Genomic DNA, 22,901 nt, shown 5'->3' on the forward strand with positions numbered 1-22,901 from the left:
AAACGGAGTAAAACCGACGATGAGGAAGGCAAGACGGCGAGAAAAGGGGACATTTTTTTCCTCACCATGCCCCCTTCTCCCTACCGCACCCCTTAGCAACAGTTTCCCATATAACTGCTTAACAAACAAGTCTGTTAATTACAAAGTCTCTTAATTGCGCTGTTTTCCTATGCGCCGCACGTGCACATCATCTGCGAGCATTCCGTGCATGCGGCGAGGGTCCCCTCTATTACGTTGCCAGGTTTGTGATTAATGCGAGAAGTTAACGGATCTATACTAATTGCTGTATTTTTTAATGAAGACGGGGTGGGTTTACTTGGCGTGGTGGGGGGGGGTTAAACAATGAAAGAAATGGTAGGGTTTATTATTGCCTGGTTAATTTGTTTGTGGGGTGGGGGTGGGGTGGGGTGGGGCCGCGGGTGTTTGTTGTTGAAGGGCCGACCGCAGCATGCCGTCGGATCATTTGGCGGTTTCCCTTTGATGAGTGCGCACGTGTTAATGTCTTCCCCCACCACGATGAAAGTGTTGGTTTATGCCAGGCAGATTGTAGCCATGGGGCCCTTGTTTGGGTCTCGCTTGTTGCAGCAGCGAGAACTTGGGACGACCTCCCGTCATCTTTCAGTATGTTGTCCTGCGCTGAATTAAGGGGAAGAAGTGATGATTTTTTTTATTTACCTTCTCTTTCTCTTTCTCTTTGTTCTGTATTTGTATCCTTTTCTCCTTTCACCTTTTTTCTTTCTCTGCTACCTGTCACACGGCTTAATTTCCCTCTCTTCTCCTCATTCTTCATCCCTTAAACTTACCCCCCCCCTCTCGCTCTCCCGCTCTCTCTTTCTCGCTCCTCACATCGCTCTCTCTTGGGCTTGCTCTCTCTCGCTTGCTCTCTTAGCTTGCTCGCTCTCTTTTCTCTCTCTCTGTCACTCTCACTCTCTCTCTCGTCGCGCTCCCGCTCTCTCTTTCTCTCTCTCTCTCTCTTGCTTGCCTCTCTCTCGCTTGCTCTCTTGCTTGCTCGCTTCTCTTCTCTCTCTCTGTCACTCTCACTCTATCTCTCGCTCTCCGTTCTCTCTCTCTCTCTCTCTCTCTGCTTGCTCTCTCACGCTTGTTCTCTTGTTCTCGCTCTCTCTCTTGCTTGCTCGCTGCTGTCTTCTCTCTCTCTGTCCACTCTCACTCTCTCACGCGTTCTTTCTCTCTCTCCTCGCTCTCTCTTGCTTGCTCTCTCTCTCACTTGCTCTCTCTCTTGCTCTCTGTCTCTGTTAAAGTCCGTTTAATTTGTACAGCCCAATATCACAAAATAAAATTTGCCTCAGTGGGCTTAACAGCAACACAACATCCTGTCCTTAGGACCCTCTCATCGGAATAAGGAGCAACTCCCTAAAAAAAAACCTGTAACAGGGTGAAGAAAAGATAGAAGAAACCTCAGGAGAGCACAGAAGAGAGAAGCAGAAGCAGAGAGATCTCTCAGGCTCTCTCTCAAGCGCTCTCTCTCTCTCTCTCTCTCTCCTCTCTCTCTCTCTCTCTCTCTCTCTCTCTCTCTCTCTCTCTCATCTCTCCTCTTCTCCTCTCTCTCTCTCTCTCTCTCTCTCTCTCTCTCTCTCTCTCTCGAACTCCCCTCTCTCGGAACTTCATTGCAGGGCAGGCAAAAGTGGCTGTTTATGTGAGCCGGGAAAGAAAGAATGGAGGAGTGTGTAGCGTGTGATGCTGAGCTGTTGTTTACCATGATGGTCAAGGCCAGGCAGGATAAGGGTGGATTATAATTAGCACAAAGCAAATGGAGGATCTGGACAAATTCGCAACCGTTTTGGTGTGATCAAGGGGTGCTGTGTTCAACCACAGAGGACGAGCTGAGTTTTTGCTCCAGAGGTCGGATAAAAAGGCATCTTATCTGTTTTTTGTTTTTTGTTTGAGCGGTTGCTGAATGATTATTGTCGGGACTGTTAAAGGTGCATGTTGAGTGCTTGTTTGTAATGTGACAAGTATTGTTTATATGTTAAAAAAGATATCAGGTCTGTTTTTACACGGCTCAGATAATGGGTTGGGTGGATGGGTGGATGGATAAAGACTTGTTTTAAAATTCAAAAAAATTATCTCTCTCCCTCCCCCCTCCCTCTCTCTCCCCTTACTTTTCTCTCCCAGGACAGAGTCAGTAGCTGAAAAGATGCTCACCAACTGGTTCACCTTCCTACTTTACAAGTTCCTTAAGGTAAAATGGTCTCACACACACACACACACACACACACACACACCCACACACACACACACACACACCACAAATGCTGTTGATGTATTGAATAGGAAAAGGCTCCTCCATCTATGCTTCCTCATGTTAAAAAGCTGATGTGTGAGTTTTTTATGGTGCTCTGATGACCATACCCTTGTCTTTCTGTTATTCTGCCTTTCTGTTGCTTTTGTGTGTGTGTGTGTGTGTGTGTGTGTGTGTGTGTGTGTGTGTGGGTCCCCTGCCCTGTCCAGAGCTTTGCAGATAAACAGGGATTATAGTATTGTAGCAGAGGCAGCCAGAGATCTGACACAATGTGACCATATCACAGTCTGTCAGTCTGTCTCTCTGCATTTCACCTCCCGCTCCCCCTCTCTCGGTGTTCTCCCACTCCAGCCTCTTTGCTTCTGATATGAAACCAGAGGAAACTGTTGCAATTCTGACCGAGTTGAGTTCTTCCCTACACGTCGTCTGCATGCAAACCGTGGTGGAGCTAATCGCTTAGCGCCGACATCGCCACCGTCCCCTTCAGTCCCCGCCTATAACCGAAACAAGTGTTGCACTGGACAGCTAACCTGTCCAGGCTCCCAGGGGTTCCAGGCTGTGGCGTGCATGCATGCATGCATGCATGCGTGTGTGTGTGTGTATGAGAGAGAGAGAGAGAGAGAGAGAGAGAGAGAGAGAGCAAATTAATTACAAAAAGAACTGTAAGGGAAGTGTGTGTGTGGCTCTCTGCCTTGAATGTCTTTCTAACAACTTCAGACAAGATAAGGACAGATGGAAGGAGAGGCAAGAGGAACTGAAAGATAGAGAGAGGGGTGGTGGTGGGGGGGGGGGTTGGCGGGAAACAAAGAAAAAGGATTGCCAGTGAGATAGAAATTGGTTGTGGAGTGAGAACAGCCAAGGGTTTGGCCGAAAGATGCTAAATTGGGATAGGGGAAGAAAGTGTGTGTGTGTGTGTGTGTGGGGGGGGGGGGTGTGTGGAGGAAAATGAACACAGTAGCCAGGACTTCCTGTAGCTAGCAGCAGGGTTACTAGTCGAGTTTCCATTTAATCTAGAATGACCAGCCTCTCACTTTCTAAGTAGTGTATAAGGGCTGATTTGAGGAAGAGCACCCGAACAGGTTTAGCCACGTTAGACGTCTCAAGGCTAGGGATGGGCTATCGTTAGGATTTTATCGATACTACTACTCTTATCGGTACTGCTTATCGGTTCGGTACTTTGTCGATACTCTTATCGGGTTCCTTTTTGATTATTATGCAAGAAAAAAAGACACTTAATTAAGAACAGAATCGACATTGCTTTATTATTCTATTATATAACTTTATATAAATATAAACAAATATTTATTCAGCAGCAGCAGCAATGTTTTAAATGCGTCTGAATTATAGACTTTATAATCAACATTCAACAACAACAAATAAGATAAAAAATAAAAGTAGATAAAGATAAAAATAAATTAAAAATAAATTTTTACAGCAAAAGGCTAACGGAAGTTCAAACAAACAAGAACCTAGAACATTATCCTAACAGTTCTTCTGCAGAAAAATCAACATATCTGCCTTCTCCGGCAGGAGTCGTGATCTCTCCTGACTTAGTGTCCCCAGCTGTTAGCCTAGCTAACTCCGTATCTATGGCTTATATATTTGTAGCTAAACAATTAGCTAAGCAATTATATTTATTTATTGGCCTATTCGTAATAATTCGTTATTAGCCTAGCTAACTCCGTATCTATGGCTTATATATTTGTAGCTAAACAATTAGCCAAGCAGTTATATTTTATTTATTGGCCTATTCGTAATAATCTGTTATTAGCCTAGCTAACTCCGTATCTATGGCTTATATATTTGTAGCTAAACAATTAGCCAAGCAGTTATATTTTATTTATTGGCCTATTCGTAATAATTCGTTATTAGCCTAGCTAACTCCGTATCTATGGCTCTCCTACGGCTTACCTGCAGTGGAACGTGGATGGAACACTACGAGCAAAGCAGTGGAAAACGCCGCATTTCTGCAGATTAATACCATGTTTCGACAAAAGATGTTTTGACAGATTGCTTGTATTGCCACCCTTACTGGCAAATGATTTGTTGCACTTGTGGCAACGAGCGTTGTTGTCATCGACTTTTGAAAAATATACCCAATACTTTTGAACGTTTAGTTCTCTCCGCCATGATGAGCACTTGAGCAGAGCTGTCTGTGCGTGTGTGAGCGAGTGTGTGGAGCACAGCACAGCCCCGCCCCTCGCGCAGTAAGAGAGAGAGACAGAGAGATGGAGAAAACGGCGAACAAGATTATGTTCGCGACGTTTAAATTCCTCGAAAAACACAATTGCCACAATATAAATCTCACTCCATGATTTCTCAAGTACCTACCGACTACCGATAGCAGAACCGAAAACGTCGGATCTTAAAAATGCTCCGGTTTTTACTAATTAGAACCGGTTCCCGTTTAGAACCGGGTTTCGGGGGGCATCCCTACTCAAGGCTAATGGTAGTAGAAAAAACCATATCAATGGTAAATATACTGCATTTATATGGCGCTTTTCTAGTCTACCGACCACTGAGAGTGCTTTATAGTGTATGCCTCACATTCAACCGTTCACACACCCATTCATATACTGATGGTGGAGGGCTGCCATGCAAGGCTGCTCATCAGGAGCAGTTAGGGGTTCAGTGTCTTGCTCAAGGACACCTTCGACACGCTCTCTGGAGGAGCCAGGGATCGACCCAGCGACCTTCCGATTACTAGATGACCCGCTCTATCTCCTGAGTCATGCCACCCCAATATCTTTGTCTATTCCTTTGCTGCATGTCCTCCTGTGCACTATGCTAGCTTTGTGTGTTGGATGAGTTGTTGACACACTCGTCACTTCTCTCTCGTAAGTTACTTTTGGGAAAAGATGCAGGCAGAGAAGACTGGGTGAAAGGGGGCTGTATTTGAATTTTTTTTAAAAATTGAATTAAAACGGTCACCATTGATCAGAAAAGAACCCGCCTTCATAATCAGATTTCGTTAATTGATGGACTGGCAGCCTGTCCAGGACGTCTCCCCACCTGCTGCCCAGTGCCTGCTGGGATAGGCTCCAGCTTCCTGCAACCCCAATTGGGATAAGCGGCGTGGATAATGGATGGATGGAATAATATATTCACAAAGACACCACACAATACGTTTTATCTAAAGGAGGGACAAAAAGTCTGCAACGCTTATCCAGTGACCTGGTGTCTGTGGAAATACGTTAATGAAAAAGCACATGATATGGACCCATTTCTGGTTAGATAAATAAAGAAATCATCCAGCCGACGCTTAATTGGCAGCCCTGCAGAATGAACGAGTTAAGAGAGGGACAAGAGGAAAGAGAGAGAGAGAGAAAGCGAGAGACGGGCCCAACATCCAGCGCTCATTGCCTGGTTGACACATCTCACACACCAAAGTGCTTCTCCAAGCATTTTTCACCCCTCAGTCGTTAACCTTCTATTAACTCCTCCATCAATTGCCACTCACTCACTTTTTCTCTTTCTCTCTCGCACACATACACACCCACACCGAGGAAGAGAGAGAATTACACACCTTGTTAAAGGGTGTTTTTCCCAAGGAAGAGGCACAGGGGAGGTGTGTTTGTGTGTGTGTGTGTGTGTGTGTGTGTGTGTGTTGTGTGTGTGTGTGTGTGTCGGCCATGGCCGAGTCATTTACTGCATTGCCCGTAGGAACCTAAAAAACGACACATAATGTAACATAGCTAGGCCGTCAGCAAAGCCATGTTTTTCTCATTTGTTTGTTTTTAGTCAACTTTTTGCAGTGTTTTGAAATACATTCTAACAATTTCCATCCTCTCTCTCTCTCTCTCTCTCTCTCTCTCTCTCTCTCTCTCTCTCTCTCTCTCTCTCTCTCTCTCTCTCTTTCTCACCCTGCCTCCCTCACCAGGAGTGTGCTGGGGAGCCTCTGTTCATGCTGTACTGTGCCATGAAGCAGCAGATGGAGAAAGGACCCATAGACGCCATCACAGGAGAGGCCCGCTACTCACTCAGTGAAGACAAACTCATCAGACAGCAGATTGACTACAAGACCCTGGTCAGATGCATACGCTGTACACTAAAGAAAGCTGGGTTGAATCACTAGCTGTAGCCATGAATGTCCGAGTCAAAATCACTCGTCAGTATCAGAGTTTTTCTCAATGGCGTCGGTGTGCAGGGGCATGAACAGCTCATGTAGAGTTGTAGGTACTTTCTGTACTTGCGTACATGCATCAGATAACTGCAGTGCCTTATATTTAATGCAATCCATGCCTTTTTCCTTGTTCATCGTTCAGTTGGCTGCTGATTTGAGCTATGACAATATTCCCCATGGTAACACTTTCTATGAAGCTTGCATCTATAATGCCTAATAAGCATCTATTGCATCTATAACGCCCATACTTTCCTATAATGTGTATTACAATAACTAATGGCTGTGGCTGAAGACTGTGAAATAGCACTGACATCTCATTATGCATCTCTACAAAACTTCAGCACAACAAGTTGGCTATGATGCATTATGACATTTGACTGATAAACAGGCTAATGATGACATATTTATAATGCCTAAATCTGTTTTAAATTGACATAATGTATCATAAAGGTGGTTATGAGGTGTTGTGAGGGCATATACATGGTTATAATGAATCTTACAATGACTTATAGCTACACTTATAGGGTGTTATAGATGCTTATATGACATTATAGATGCTTTATAGGGCGTTATAGATGCAAGCTTCATAGAAAGTGTTACCTTTCCCGTTTCTATGAAATGTACATTTTAAAACATAAATTTCAGATGTGTAAGTAGGAGGTACACATCATCGTAACATCCATGTCACATACTCGCACACTGTCTGTTACCACGAGCCTCAGTTGGCTACACTGATCATAATAAAGCACTGTCTTCAATCTTATAGGGTCAAAGATTATTCCGTATTTGTGCTTCCCACATCAGTGCTTCTGGTCTCAACTGACTTTCTCATCTAAAAGTTAAATGTGGCATCTCCCGTCTGACCCTTGTTCCCATAGACCTTGCACTGTGTGAATCCAGAGAACGAGAATGCCCCAGAGGTGACAGTGAAGGGGCTGAACTGTGACACTGTGACTCAAGTCAAAGAGAAGCTTCTGGATGCAGTGTACAAGGGCACTCCATATTCCCAGAGGCCCAAGGCCTCCGACATGGACCTCGGTAAGGAGAGGGAGAACATTAAACTCATGTATGCCTTTCAAACACGTACACAAACACTTACGCAGCAGCGCCTAGCCAGTAGAGCAAGGGGAGCTGCTCCCTCGTTGGGCTTAGAGAGGGAATCATTGCTCCCCCAAAACTGTTTAATGCCCCTCTTTACCCGTTGCGTTCTCTCCCAGATGTCAAGGGGAGCCTGGTGTCCCCTACTAACATTCATCCTACCCATTGTCATTTTGATAAAAACATAAATGATATGGGTGTCCGGGTAGCGTAGTGGTCTATTCTGTTGCCTACCAGCACGGGGATCACCGTTTCGATTACCCGTGTTACCCCCGGCTTGGTCGGGCGTCCCTACAGACACAATTGGCCATGTCTGCGGGGTGGGAAGCCGCTGGATGTGGGTACGTGTCCTGGTCGCTGCACTAGCGCCTCCTGTGGTCGGTCGGGGCGCCTGTTCAAGGGCGAGGGGGATACTGGGGGGAATAACGTGATCCTCCCCACGTGTTACATCCCCCTGGCGAAACTCCTCACTGTCAGGTGAAAAGAAGCGGCTGGCGACTCTATATGCATCGGAGGAGGCATGTGGTAGTCTGCAGCCTTCCCCGGATCGGCAGAGGGGATGGAGCAGCGACCGGGACGGCTCAGAAGAGTGGGGTAATTGGCTGGATACAATTGGGGATAAAAAGGGGGGAGAAAAATCCTCAAAAAAAAGGGGGGAGGCATACGTATCTAGTATCAAGTATCTGCTGATGAGATGCGGCTATCGTAATGCTACTGGAAGAATGTGAGTGGTCAGGACTCTGGAAAGAATCTGTGCAGGGAAACCAGCTGCACTCTGGCCTCACACCAGTCGAACAGCATCATTCAAATGAAACAGCTGGGAGATCTAGCTCGTTTTCCACTGGGGCTGAACAGGAGATTTGATTATAATGACCTTACTCTTGCAAGAAGGTGAGTCGAATGCAAAAAACCCCCCTCCTCCTCTTGTCTCTCTCTTCTCTCTCCTCGTCTTTATCGCTTTCTCCCTTCCTAGGGTAAAAGGGCCCGCTATGTCTGTATGGTAATAACATGCTGCACAAGTTGTTGATGCGGTCATTGCATCTACCCCTCATTGTGCCTTGTTTGTGTGGATTTAGCTATTTATATTACATTATAATCAGGCCTCTTGCAATTGTTTTGGCATTCCCTGCTGTCTACACCCTATGGACAAGGTCCACCGTGGCTTTTGAATAGTTTGATAAACATTTCATTTGAATTTCCTCAATTTGCATTTGTTTGCAGTCAACTGGCCTGTTAGGCAATGGTTTGCAATTTGTAATTATTTGCAGCCTATGCATAAAGCTTGTTAGGATCTTTTCATCCATGCTTTGCAGATTTACCCCATGCTGTTGCAATGACTGAGTTTTATGGAGCAATTAAAAATCAAAAGTGAATGTGAAATTCAAAGCATTTAGCAAACAAAGGCAATTTTGATATAAAATGGTGTTGCTTGCATTGTAAAATTCAAAATAAGTGCCATGTAAGAAATTGTTTCACGCAAACATGTAAAACAATACTGGCAAAGACGAAGATAATTCTTGTGGACCTGACTGCCCCTTCCAACCCACCTCCAAAAAAAAACAGCAACCCTCCCCCATTGCTCAACAAAGTTAGACATGCAGACACATGAACACAAACATAAAGGTATATATCAGCACATTCATTGTGGAGCCCCAAGGACAACTTCTATACTCATTATCTTAGTTACTTGTACATAAAACAAACTCATAAAAATTACTTTTATGCCCCCTGTATGTGTGTGTGAGTGTGTGTGTGAGTGTGTGTGTGTGTGTGTGTGTGTGTGTGTGTGTGTGTGTGTGTGTGTGTGTGTGTGTGTGTGTGTGTGTGTGATGTTACAGAATGGCGACAGGGAAGAATGGCTCGAATCATCCTTCAAGACGAGGATGTGACAACTAAAATAGATAATGACTGGAAGAGGCTTAACACCCTGGCCCACTACCAGGTACCCCCCCCCCCCCACACACACACACACTTCTCTCACCACTCCACACTGTTAACACATACATAACCTGCAAGCATTTTGTGTCCTCTTGTTTTTACTCAATACATAGTGTCCATCACACCCACGTTTGTGCACTGTTCGAGAAAAGATGATTGGGGCGTCTGGCTAGTGTAGTGGTCTATTCCGTTGCCTACCAACACGGGATCACTAGATTGAATCCCCGTGTTACCTCCGGCTTGGTCGGGTGTCCCTACAGACACATTTGGCCGTGTCTGCGGGTGGGAAGCCGGATGTGGGTATGTGTTCTGTTTGCTGCACCAGCGCCTCCTCTGGTCGGTCAGGGCACCTGTTCGGGGGCGAGGAGGAACTGGGAGGAATAGCGTGATCCTCCCATGTGCTGCGCCCCCCTGGCGAAACTCCTCACTGTCAGGTGAAAAGAAGCGGCTGGCGACTCCATATGTATCGGAGGAGGCATGTGGTAGTCTGCAGCCCTCCCCGGATTGGCAGAGAACATGGAGCTGCGACTGGGACAGCTTGGAAAAATGGGGTAATTGGCCAAGTACAATTGAGGAGGAAAAAAAATCCAAAAAAAAATATGAAAAGATGACCGCCTATCGTGCGTCACTTCAGATTACTCTGTATGACCTAAACTGGGATTTGTTCCAAAATTAGAAATTTACCATTTGAAAAAGAAACAGTGATACACTAAAGTTGCAATCCTGAAGATATAAATGCAGACAACTGTCCTTTTTGAAACTTAGTATCGCTGTTGTATTCAAGTCAACTAATCCATGAAAATACAGACCAGTAACGCTTCTGTAGTTACTCGTTTCGGTGGTTTCTGTCAGGTAGGACTCTCCTGGGAAAGGTGATATGGCACATAGCTTCTTACATTTTCAGCTTTTCATGCAAACACATAAGAAAAAAGCAGGATGCTGCGAGTTTGAAGAAGAGGCGAAGAAGATTGCCGTTGCCATCAGGCAGATATGGCAGAACAAGCTTGTAGGAGACCTTTTACCGACAGATACTGCGACATCAATATTTGCAGCATCAGTATTTTCTCACAGGTTGTGGTGTTGATGCCACAGCACCAGCAACTCTGTTTCATTTCCAGCGGATGGCCGGGAAATTGAGCACTCAAATCACCCCAGTTGCCATATTTCTACATCAGTGAGTTCGCCAAAAAGCTCATCTTCAGGATTGTGGCTTTAACACTAGGGCTACAGTGAACACGTAGCATGCAGACCGTTCGGGGGGCGGATTTGCTGGGAATCAGTCTCTTCACCGGCTGCACTTGCGGCTTATGTGCAGCATAGGGTTGTGCGAGTCACAGGCGAAACAAGTCTACAGGTCAATAAGGTACGATTGCTCATCTTTTCTTCATGTATAATAATACAAATAATAATAGAAACTTTCAAAACCAAACTGCCAATAAGCTAGTTATTTCCTGTATGCCAGTAGTTTAACTTAAAAAGATAAAAAATAGACACTTTATGACCCATTTTTGTGTAATTTTAATTAATTCATAGGTGCATATCTCGTATAAAACTATAAATAGCGACTGGCCTATTTTTTGCTGCGCTCTACTAACGTGCCGCTTACGCGCCACACTCACATCTGGTGCGGCCAGTTTCATCGACTATAGCGGAGGCGTAGTGCTGCAGCAGCCGCCCCGCCAACGGTCTGCGTTACGCTACGTGTTTAATATAGCCAAGGGCTAAGCCCTCAAATAGCATTCACAGTCGTACCAACACGGAGATCGCCAGATCGAATCCCCGTGTTACCTCCCGCTCGGTCGGGCGTCCCAACAGACACAATTGGCCGTGTCTGCGGTTGGGAAGCCGGATGTGTCCTGGTCACTTCACTGGCGCCCCCTCTGCTCGGTCGGGGCACCTGTTCGAGGGGGAGGGGGAACTGGGGGGGGTGGCATGATCCCCCCACTCGCTACGTCCCCCTGGTGAAACTCCTCACTGTCAGGTGATAAGAAGCGGCTGGTGACTTCACATGTATCGGAGGAGGCATGTGGTAGTCTGCAATCCTCCCCGGATCGGCAAGGGGGGTGGAGCAGTGACTGGGACAGCTCGGAAGAGTGGGGTAATTGGCCAAGTACAGCTGGGGAGACAAAGGAGGGGGGAAAAAATCCCCCAAAAAAGCATTCACAGTGAACATTGTGATCAGCATTTTGTTAACATGTGCTGTTTTTGTGGGTGGAGTGTATGCTGTGGGTGGAGTGTATGTTGAGGGTGAAGTGTATGCTGTGGGTGGAGTGTTTGCTGTGGTTGCTGTGGTCATGCTCATGTCATGCAGTAGTAACGCTGGTGTTCCTGTTGCAGGTGACAGATGGTTCAGTGATTGCCCTGGTGCCTAAGCAGAACTCGGCGTATAATATCTCCAACTCCTCCACATTCACCAAGTCCCTCAGCAGATACGGTACGAGAGAAGGTGTGTGTGTGTGTGTGTGTGTGTGTGTGTGTGTGTGTGTGTGTGTGTGTGTTTTCACATGTAATGATAAATTCCTGGTGCCCCACCTACCCTGACTACTGCCGAAAGAGGGCTCTATGCATGACAGCTGTTGACGGGGGAGTTTGATGCTGAGGCAGAGTGGCAGGTGTCGTTTGTCTGTCCGTCTTTCTGTCTTCATTTTGGTCAGTGGCCCTTACTTGTGCCATGCCATGGCTTTCCTCAGTGACCCGGGATTTGATTGATGGATGAATGGGGGGGGGGCAGCTTTGAGGTTCAGCCCTTGCAGCCGGCTGACCAGCCCGTTCCACCACAAGCCTCTTCATCACTGATCGTAGCTTTTTTCAGTACTCCTCTTGCTCCTTGTCTTCTCACTCTGTCTCTCCTGTTTCTCGCGTTCTCCATCTCTATCATTCCTTTCCTTTCCACTTTTTCTACTTCACTGCCTCTTTTCTTTTCTTGCCTTTTTACACTCCGTCCACTCTGTGCTCTGCCTCGTCTTTCCTCTCAACCTTTTCCCTTTCGTCCGTTTCTTTCTCGTGTATCTCCGTCCCTGGGCTCTGTCTCGCTGAAACACGCACACATAAACCCCCACGCCCCAAAGCAACAGCTGGGGGTGGACTTACTGTCTCCTGATGATTTTGAACCTTTCAGTCTTCTGCTCCCTCGTGAAGGTGACAAGTGTTCAGAGCCCAACACTTCTTCATTACAGCCTAGAGGATCAGCGTCCAGCTCAGAGGGCGAGGAAGGGATAGAGCGAGAAAGAGCGACAGGCAAATTAATTCTCGGGTAAAGGAGTAACGTGTAACTAGGTGAAGCTGTCACCCTTCACAACCCTTTTAAGTCCCCCTTTAAATGTCAAATAAGACATCTGGGTGGCGTGGCGGTTTATTCTGTTGCCTACCAACACGGGGAAGCTGGATGTGGGTATGTGTCCTGGTCGCTGCTCTAGCGCCTCCTCTGGTCAGTCGGGGCGCCTGTTCAGGGGGAAGGGAGAACTGGGGGGAATAGCATGATCCTCCCACGCGCTACATCCCCCAGGTGAAACTCTTCACTGTCAGGTGAAATGAAGTGGCTGGAGACTCCACATGTATCGGAGGAGGCATTTGGTAGTCTGCAGCCCTCCCTGGGTCGGCAGAGGGGGTGTAGCAGTGACCAGGATGGCTCAGAAGAGTGGGGTAATTGGCCAAGTACAGCTGGGAGAAAAAAAAAAGGGGGGGGGGGGATCCACAAAAAAAAGTCAAATAAAACGGAGTGAAATTTCACAAGGTAAATGAAAGAATGGGCGGCACGGTGGCGCAGTGGTTAGTGCGGTTGCCTCACAGCAAGAAGGTCCTGGGTTCGAGCCCCGGGGTAGTCCAACCTTGGTGGGTCATCCCAGGTTGTCCTCTGTGTGGAGTTCGCATGTTTTCCCCGTATCTGCGTGGGTTTCCTCCCACAGCCCAAAGACATGTAGGTCAGGTGAATCGGCCACACTAAATTGTCCCTAGGTATGAATGTGTGTGTGTGTGTGTGTGTGTGTGTGTGTGTGTGTGTGTGTGTGTGTGTGTGTGTGTGTGTGTGTGTGTGTGTGTGTGTAGCCTTGTGATGGGCTAGCTGCCTGTCCAGGGTGTCTCCCCGCCTGCCGCCCGGTGACTGCTGAAATAGGCTCCAGCATCCCCACAACCCTGAGAGCAGGATAAGCGGTTACGATAATGGATGGATGGAATTAAAGAATGCCCCAAGTTGCTTCATCCGTGTGGATAATCAGAGTCTATTCACTTTTTTACATCTGTTCTCTGCAACTAAATCTATGCTGCCTTGATCACAATATCGTGGGCTGGTTTCCCAGACGTGGATTAAAGCCTAGTCCTGAAGTAAACTGTTTTCTGTATGGAGAAGCCCCATTCAAAATTCAGTTTAATCCAGGACTAGCCTTAATCCGTGTCCAGAAAACTGGCCCATGCATTGTGCTTTAAAACTTACAAATATTCACCTTTAGTTCTTTTTCGTTACTTTCACACCCCAAAACGTACCATCTTATTGCAAACAACTGAGAAAATTAGCAGACGTTAACACATAAAAAAGGATGTCCTTTTAACAGTCATCGCCTCGTTTTGCACACATACACACACAAGCACTTTTAAGTCACTATACGTATGTATGTATGGATGGATGGATGGATGGATGAATATATGCTCAACTCTCCTCCTGTCCATCCTCCTGTGCGGTGCAGAGAGCATGCTGCGGACAGCCAGCAGTCCTGACAGCCTGCGATCCCGCACTCCCATGATCACCCCCGACCTGGAGAGTGGCACCAAACTGTGGCACCTGGTCAAGAACCACGACCACTCAGACCAGAGGGAAGGGGACAGAGGGAGTAAAATGGTCTCTGAGATCTACTTGACCAGACTGCTGGCCACCAAGGTAAAAACGGACACCCCCGGACATTAACAAGTAGTCACTTTGTTTGTACGCACACACAAAGGGAATAGAGGGTGTGATGACAAGATGATTTGACACACACACACACACACACACACACACACACACACACCTATAGCCAAAAACCTGACCACACCAAATCCTTGTCATTCACCCCCGTTTCCACCTGCAGCTCTCTCTGACCTTTGTTTTGCGGGTGTCTCAAAGCTCATTAACATTTTTAATAACCTTTTACCCAAGAGTGCACACACACACACATTGAGGAGCGAGAGCTTGTCTTAATTAGGAGGCTGACCTTTGACTATTGAGTTGTTTAGTTAGTGCTACCAGACCCTCTGTTGGTGGCCTTAGGGCTTGCAGGCCAAGGGCTTTACCCTGCAGTCATTACAAACCCAAATCCATTAAAATCTATTGACCCCGCTATCATATCTAGGTTTCAGATTTTTCAAGTCCGTGTGTTGGTTTGGTAGATTGTTAGCGGTCAGAGTATGTACTGGTATTTGGAAGGAAGCTGGACAGGGTAAAAATCGACTTCCCGACAATGTAAAAGGGGTTGCCTTGGCAAGTCCTCCTTACCCTGTTTTCACCTTCATATCAGCACTCAAGACTGTACAAACATAGACTGACACACATGTATGCCTACACAAAATTTACCTACATTTTTGGATCCAATTTGATTCTGACCAAAAACCAACGAAGCGGACTTTAACGAGTTTCTCTCGCAATATAAACTGTACACAAACGTGTGGGAGCATTCATATATACTTTTTACACATAAACTAACTATTAAAGTATAGCATGAAGTGTTTGCCGTTTCCCCTCATTTGCTGGCGCTAACACGCTTGATGAGTCGGCTCCTGCTGAACCTTCTTCCCCTTCCCCAGTATTTCACTTGGGTTGTCTATTGTTCTAGCCCCTGGTAGGAAAGTGCGAAGGTAAGCCCGACCAGGTCTGGAAGATTGGGAAGTAATTAGAATACGAGCCAGAGGAAGGCACTGAGGTAACATGAAAAACTGGTCTTCATTATTATGGACCCCACAGCTTTGTGCGTTTGGGAAGCTGGTTTATACATGTGTGGATGAATAGGAGAGTGCCAACTGCAGCTCTAATTGGCCAAAGTGTGGTTTTGAAAAAATAAGTTTGGACATATAAAGATGGGGAAGGGGGGGGGGTGCAGCTTTTATGGGATGATGATTCAAATCGTTTTCCATTCCGAAGGCATTTGTGAGGCTCTTGTGCCTCCAAGGTTGTGTGATGTGAAACGCATCGTCAAACAGCTTTCGGCTGAAGCCTCATTGGGCCTACTCCTAAACACTATATAGGACACTCAGCACACCAAACGTGCAATCATAAAGCATCTCAGAAAGTCCTAGATGCAAAGCACTGTCATTATGCTACAGCAGACGCTGGCAGCAAGGCCGTCTGAAGCAAAAGCAGCCTCCTCCCGAAGGGTTAGTACCTCCAAGGATGCCATCTTCAGTCTAGACCCCAAACAAAAAGGTGTACTTCTTTAAGAGGTACATTCATTTTTCATCCATTTACCTTTATTTAACCAGGTTAGTCCCACTAAGATTAAAATCTCTTTTACAAGAGAGACCTGGCCAAGAATGGCAGCAGTGCACCAGTTTCAGCACACACTTGCATGAAGACAACAGAATAGCTCAAAGTGCAAAATAGCATAAAAATGAAGGGAAAAGATACAAACCTGTTATCAATTGAAACATTTACAATTTCCAATAGACACAGATTCCATAGACTTAACCATACCTTTAAATTCGGATAGAGTAACCAAGTCCTGGAGTTTAAGTCTATTCTGCAGGCTATTCCAGGCAGATGGTGCAGAAATCATGAAGGCCTTCTTGCCCAGCTCAGTCCGAACTTTAGGAACAATCATTTGCAAGGTGTCCTGAGACCACAACCCATAAGTGCCATGTTTTATGGACAGAAAGATAGATAAATAACAGGGGAGGGTACCCAGAATGGCCTTATAGATAAAAACATACCAGTGACTAAGTCGCCGTGTTGGTAGAGCAGGCCAATTGACTTTGGAGTAAAGGACACGGTGATGAGTGAGGGCTCGACAAACCGTAATGCTCCATGATACACAGTGTCTAACATAGGGAGACAATGGGCTGATGCGTTCATGTACAGTAAGTCAGCAATTAAAAAAATAAAAGGCTACAAGCATCCGGGTGGTGTGGCTGTCTATTCCATTGCCAGCCGCACGGGCATCGCTGGTTCGAATCCCCGTGTTACCTCTGGCTTGGTCGGGCGTCAATTGGCTGCAATTGGCCGTGTCTGCAGGTGGGAAGCTGGATGTGGGTATGTGTCCAGGTCGCTGCACTAGCGCCTCCTCTGGTCAGTCGGGGCGCCTGTTCGGGGGGAAGGGGAACTGGGAGGAATAGCGTGATCCTCCCACGCGCTACGTCCCCCTGGCGAAACTCTTCACTGTCAGGTGAAAAGAAGTGGCTGGCGACTCCACATGTATCGGAGGAGGCATCTGGTAGTCTGCAGCCCTCCCCGGATCGGCAGAACAGGTGGAGGAGTGACTAGGACGGCTTGGAAGAGTAAGGTAATTGGCCAAGTACAACTGGGGGAGAAAAAGAGGGAAAGGCTACAAAAAACACTTAAAAACAATGGTGTTGTTGTAAGGATGTACTGAAGCGTATTGCTAGCTCTAAATGGGTTGAAAGCACAATATACGAGCAAGTACACCTACATACTCTCATTTAAGAGTGGATGACTGATTTCAGTGTAATGAAAAGAAAAAAGGTCTAATAATGTGTACATAAAGTGTTTAAGTACCCTTTTGGCTGCTACCTCTGCAGCAGTGCCTATGTACCTGTGACTGCTCCCCACCATAGTTTGCAATATATTCCTATGCAAGGATGACAGGAAGTACTGAATATATACATATATATGTATAAAGCCAAAAAACATATATCCATCCATCCATTATCCAAACTGCTTATCCTGCTGTCAGGGTCGTGGGGATGCTGGAGCCTATCCCAGCAGTCATTGGGCATCAGGCAGGGAGACACCCTAGACAGGCTGCCAGGCCATCATTGAGGTTGATACAGGGCATAACAACAAACAAAATTGGGAAGAGATTAAATGTTCCACCCTTCAGTATATTCAGAAGAATTGGGAGGAATGTCAATAAAGGTGAAAATTCTCACTAGCATTCTTTTAAGGTGCAAAATACACAAAGTAGTCAGGTTGGTTATTTGTAACGTGGTACAGGTGTAGCTGTTCAGTTGCTGCACTCGGGCGCTAGTGTCAGCTAGCCAGAGCTCAGGGACAGACTTCTTATGTGAGGGGTACTGAGACACGGGGCGTTCTGTAGGAGCACACTGTCCCTCATTTCATTTCTAACATGTGCCTGCACATTGTTTTTAATGACAATAAAATTGAATTGAATTGAATTTACTGTCTGCGGTACAAGGAAAAACTCAAACGGCCGGGACTGAGGAGATGTTGACTCTCGCCTGTTTAGGGTACACTTCAGAAGTTTGTAGACGATCTGTTTGAGACGATCTTCAGCACGGCCCACCGAGGAAGCGCCCTGCCCCTGGCCATTAAGTACATGTTTGACTTCCTAGACGAGCAGGCCGACAAACACTCCATATCTGATGCAGACGTACGGCACACCTGGAAGAGCAACTGGTGAGTGTGTGTGGGTGTGTGTGTGTGTGTGTGTGGCACTGGTGAGTATGAAGTGGAGTAAGTAATTGGTAGGTGGTGTTTTTAGTTGGTGCTTAGAAAAGCTGACTGAGTCAGTGGGAGAACATTAAGGCTGTGAGTCAGCGGATTGCACGATGTTGCTCTCGGACACATCTTCCTTACTTTTCTCTCTCTCTCCCTCGTTTTCTCTCTCTGTCCTTAGGTATTTCATCACTCAGATTCCTTTGTTTATTTCACCGGCTCTGTGTAGGCAGATTTATTCTTCGCAATGCTCATTATACCTTAAAAAGCCTGTCGAATCTTTCAAAATGTGCAGCTCTCTCTCTCTCTCTTTACCGACCTCTTTGCCATCCTTCTGTGCAGTCTTCCACTGAGGTTCTGGGTAAATGTGATAAAGAACCCTCAGTTCGTCTTCGACATCCACAAGAACAGCATTACAGATGCCTGTCTGTCCGTGGTGGCCCAGACCTTCATGGACTCCTGTTCAACGTCGGAGCACAAACTGGGGAAGGACTCACCCTCGAACAAGCTGCTCTACGCTAAAGACATCCCCAATTACAAGAACTGGGTAGAGAGGTAAGAGGGGGCCCGATTGAGCCTAGCATTTGTTTTGCATGTCGGAGAAATTCCGAGTGATTCTTTGAAAACCCCACCAGTTGAGATTTACTGCCCCCTCTTCTTCCCCGTGTTCATTCTATACCTCCTCTACCACTTGTGCAAACTTTCAACCCTGTCGTGTCCCTTAATTTTTTTTTTCTCCTTTCCTTTTCACTCCTCTCTGTTGGTCTCAATTTGATCCCACACTGCCTCCCTCCCACCTTCCTTCACCCTTGCCTTCCCTTCCTTCCTGTCGGTTTGTTTCTAGGTACTACTCTGACATCTCCAGGATGCCCGCCATCAGTGACCAGGACATGAGTGCCTACCTGGCGGAGCAGTCCCGCCTGCACCTCAACCAGTTCAACAGCATGTCCGCCCTGCACGAGATCTACTCTTATATTGTCAAGTACAAGGATGAGGTGAGGCTCCTCAGCCACTTCTACCACCCACACCTCATTTCAGCGTCTGACAGGCATAGTTAAACTATATTGTATTAGCTCACCAAGATCATTTTGCATCATGTGGCTGTTTTGATTGTCGGTTCTTGTTCATTGTATGATTTTAGCAAACACATATCGGTCTTTATAACCGCAAAAATGTCCCTTACTTCTAAGTGTGGGCACATGCCATTCTCTTATGAATGGCTTCTTAATTACATTGTTTTTTCAGGCATTTGCAGTGTTATGGTTTTGTTGTATTCGTGCCCCGTATTGTGTGTTTTGCTTTTTTTTATTATTCCGTTCATTTGTTTGCCAAGGTATCTCAATACGTTTCTTGAAAATTCATGAAAAAAAAACATGGTGTCCAGTGGGACCATGAGACATACAATGAATCCATGGTATTAGAAGGCCTAGATCAGGGATAGGCAACATTGACCCAGAAAGGGCCGGTGTGGGTGCAGGTCTTTGTTCCAACCAAGCAGTTGCACACCTGATTCTATTAGTCAACCAATAGTCTTTGCTAAGGACCTCGGTTTGTAGACTCAGGTGTGTAACTGCATGGTTGGAACAAAGACCTGCATCCAAGCCGGCCCTCTCTGGATCATGTTGCCCATCCCTGGAGATGTTAATCCACACATGGGATATGGCAGTACTCCAGCTGTCTTGTCAGAGCGGATCCCCTCTTATTTGTAAAACTTATAAGCAAGCATTGTGCTGTACATTTTGCTGAATATTTATCAGCCTCTCCCCCTCTCTGTCCTCAGATCTTGTCAGCTTTGGAACGGGACGAGCAGGCAAGGAGGCAGAGACTGAGGAGCAAGCTGGAGCAGGTCATTGACACAATGGCCCTGGCCAGCTGAGGACCAACCACCGCCTTCATCCTCTCCTCCTCATCCTCCTCACTCCTCCTCTCCATCTCTCTATCTCCCCCACTCCTCTTACCCAGAGAACAAATACTCCAACCCCCAATAACACAACAGACAAACTGCAAAGGACCAGAGCAGTACACTGCAAAATGGGGGGCGTTCGGCAGAGATGGGCGGGCCTGTGTGTGCATACGCGCAGGTGTGTGTGTGTCTGTTTGTGTCTGCAGGCCGTGTGGTGTTTGTGCACATGCTGTGTGAGAGACTGGGATACTGGACATTTTCACACATGCGTACACCAAGACCATATGACCGGAAAGCGTTTGGTTATTTTGGCTGTTGTTGTTTGTGGTTTGCTTTGTCTTTTGATTTCCGGGAGTTGTACTGTAATGACGCAATGTTAAGGACAGCGACGATGGCAAGAGAAAAGGAACTCCAAAACTGGCATTGTTAAGCAGAACGGAATGTTTTTGAACATGGACCAATCCGTGACGAGCCAATGGAAAATGGCTCCTTGGGTCATGTGACTCCAGTAGGTGACATTTAAAAAAAAAGGTGGATTTTATTTTTCTTTTTGGTATAAATGTAATCAACTGCCCACTCTCTGATCTCTCGCCACTTGTATTACTGCTGAATTTGCACAATTTACAGAAAACGTTACAAAGGAAGACTATATAGATATTATATATAAATACAGCTACATTTTTAAAGAAACAAAGATTAGGGTGAAACATGTTTGTTTTGTTTTTTTTGGTTTGTTTTAGCCAACAAACTCAATAAAAAACAACAGTGAAACACAATTTGATATTTCAAATGAAAAAGATCAATGTAGGAAAAAAAAACAATGAAAAAAGAAACAAAAAAGTTGTCCTGTGCCATGTTTTCTTTGAATGTTGTTTAGTGCAAAGACATTTTGTTAGATGGATTGTGCTACCGTATGATTTAAATATGAACATGCCTAGTGACTGAAAAGAGTTGTTTGCGTTACGAACCATCACTAGATCCTAGCTGGAAATGGCGGGAAGCAAGAACACAAATGTAATTATCATTCTTTTCAACATGGGACACTTCCTCGAAGAGTGATGACATGAAGTCGCCATTGCAAACTCAATTAGTGCAATCTTATTTGGTTTGAAAGAACTGAAAGCATACTCGCAGGATTGTTGCTTCGTCATGGCCACATCAGAATCTGGCTGCAAGGCTAGTTCGTTTCTTTCAGGGCTCAAGATGTGACAATTTAGTGGATCACGGTACAGTGACTGAACAATGAAGTAGCTACATTGCACTACCTGAAACAATAAATATCCCCCCATTTTCTCAATGGCCACAGTGGACGCCAATTCCTCGTCGTGAGGACTGGGAGGTTTCTACCGCTCCTTGAGACACATTAGTCGGTTGCTATCGTAGCATCACACAGATGAGGCCACCCTCGACTATAATCATAGTTTAGAGGCTGTCGTATTTGTAGACCCACCCAAACAAGCACAGAGCCTGTTGAAGCAGAGCCAAAGTCTTGGTGGTTGCATACTTTCTTTACCTCCTAAAAGGAGCTTCAATGAGGTCAGGTAGGGCTTAGCCAGGCCCCTTGGTGGTGGAAAAAGTGGGGAAAGCTGTTTTCAGCCCCGGGCTACATTTCTTCCACTTTCTCAATGTTAATACCTAGATAGTGGGGCAAGGTAAAGATATATTGAGTGTTCCTATCCACCTCTACCATCCTGGTTTGAGACAGGGGCTTTAGCGGGGTTTTTTCTCCTCCATGGGGTGGGGGGGTATCTTGAGATACAGAGGTTAGGCACCTCTGTTCATTACCTACATGAGGCTAAGTAATCCTCTCTTTAGCCTCCAGCCCTTGTTTCAAAACAAGCCTTTTGCCATGTGTGGCTTAAGCTTTTTTTTTTTTATTACTGCTTTCTTAAGAGGATTTCTCTTTTTTGAAGTCTTGAAGTCACGTTTTTTTTTTTTTTGTTTTTTTTTACTTGTGAGAAACGGTGTTTTCTTTTTTCCCTGCTTGCCGAAAACCAAACTGTGGTCTGTATGTTTTTGTTGATGTTTTATTTTGTAAATTTAATACTTTTTCATGATGAATGGAAGCTATTTGCCATTTTTTTGTAATCAGGTCTTCTTCTTTTTTTTTTCTTTTTTTTTTTTCTTGTCTCATATTTTGCCATGTAAATTGTACATTACGGTACCCGGAAGGCAAAATTCTCCTTGGTTTGCCTGAACTTGAAGTACTTGATTGATCTCAAGGTTTATTTTCCTGATCTCAAGGATCACAATGAAACTGTTGCATCAGATGAGCATCTGTGTCTGTTGTGATGAAAATGTGACTTGCTGCTTTTATTCTGTACCTTGTTTTTTTTTTCCTGTTTGTTTTTTTTGTTTGTTTTTTTCACCAGAAATTAGGGCTGTTATGCTGATCATGAATGCTGTTGCTATCCATTTTTATGCCAGGTCCCTTAAAAAAAAAAAAAAAGAGTTCAGTCTTCTCCATAGCACACAAAGAGTGAGCACACTTTAAGATACTCCCAACCGGTTTGGTGTACGTTTACTTAAGATGTGACTTTGGTTTCTCGAACTGCATATGAGCCTAAGGTAATTCAACTGAATAATTACTGGAACACAATAGAATTTTACTCCAAAACTATACGTAGAGAGCCTAAAACAGTCCCGACGAACCCCCTCCTGCTGTGTTAGGCCAACTAACCAATGCTAGTACCCCCTGTTAATCATCTGTCTCACCTCCGTGATAATAAGATAAAACATGAGCACATTTCTGTTGCAAGTAGCCACATATATATATATATATATATATATATATATATATATATGATGCTCTTATGTCAATGGGCTTGAAGCTAGACAACACCTGAAGCTCATGTATTGCTCTTTGCAGCAGTGCTATCAATTGTCCATATTCAGATTTTATACACTATATATATATATATATACAAGAAAATAGGGAGATACCAAACTGAGGCGCTTTCAAATGTCTGTCCTTATGGCCCTCTGT

The 22,901-nt window shown here is 45.5% G+C and overlaps 1 protein-coding gene across 1 annotated transcript in view; it reads left to right on the forward strand.

Annotated features, from left to right (window-relative positions):
* Window positions 1-20,869, forward strand: part of LOC130132195 (plexin-A1-like) — a 171,377-nt gene extending 150,508 nt beyond the window's left edge. The window contains exons 20-29 of the mRNA XM_056301754.1: window positions 2,134-2,200; window positions 6,141-6,287; window positions 7,262-7,421; window positions 9,320-9,423; window positions 11,757-11,853; window positions 14,099-14,289; window positions 17,804-17,973; window positions 18,355-18,567; window positions 18,857-19,007; window positions 19,793-20,869. Of these exons, the coding sequence (XP_056157729.1) occupies window positions 2,134-2,200; window positions 6,141-6,287; window positions 7,262-7,421; window positions 9,320-9,423; window positions 11,757-11,853; window positions 14,099-14,289; window positions 17,804-17,973; window positions 18,355-18,567; window positions 18,857-19,007; window positions 19,793-19,888 (1,396 nt within the window). The 3' untranslated portion in view covers window positions 19,889-20,869. The remainder of the gene's footprint in view (window positions 1-2,133; window positions 2,201-6,140; window positions 6,288-7,261; window positions 7,422-9,319; window positions 9,424-11,756; window positions 11,854-14,098; window positions 14,290-17,803; window positions 17,974-18,354; window positions 18,568-18,856; window positions 19,008-19,792) is intronic.
* The last annotated feature ends 2,032 nt before the right edge of the window (window positions 20,870-22,901 follow it).

This window comes from Lampris incognitus, chromosome 2 (assembly GCF_029633865.1).
Source record: "Lampris incognitus isolate fLamInc1 chromosome 2, fLamInc1.hap2, whole genome shotgun sequence".
In the NCBI taxonomy this organism is placed as follows: domain Eukaryota; kingdom Metazoa; phylum Chordata; class Actinopteri; order Lampriformes; family Lampridae; genus Lampris; species Lampris incognitus.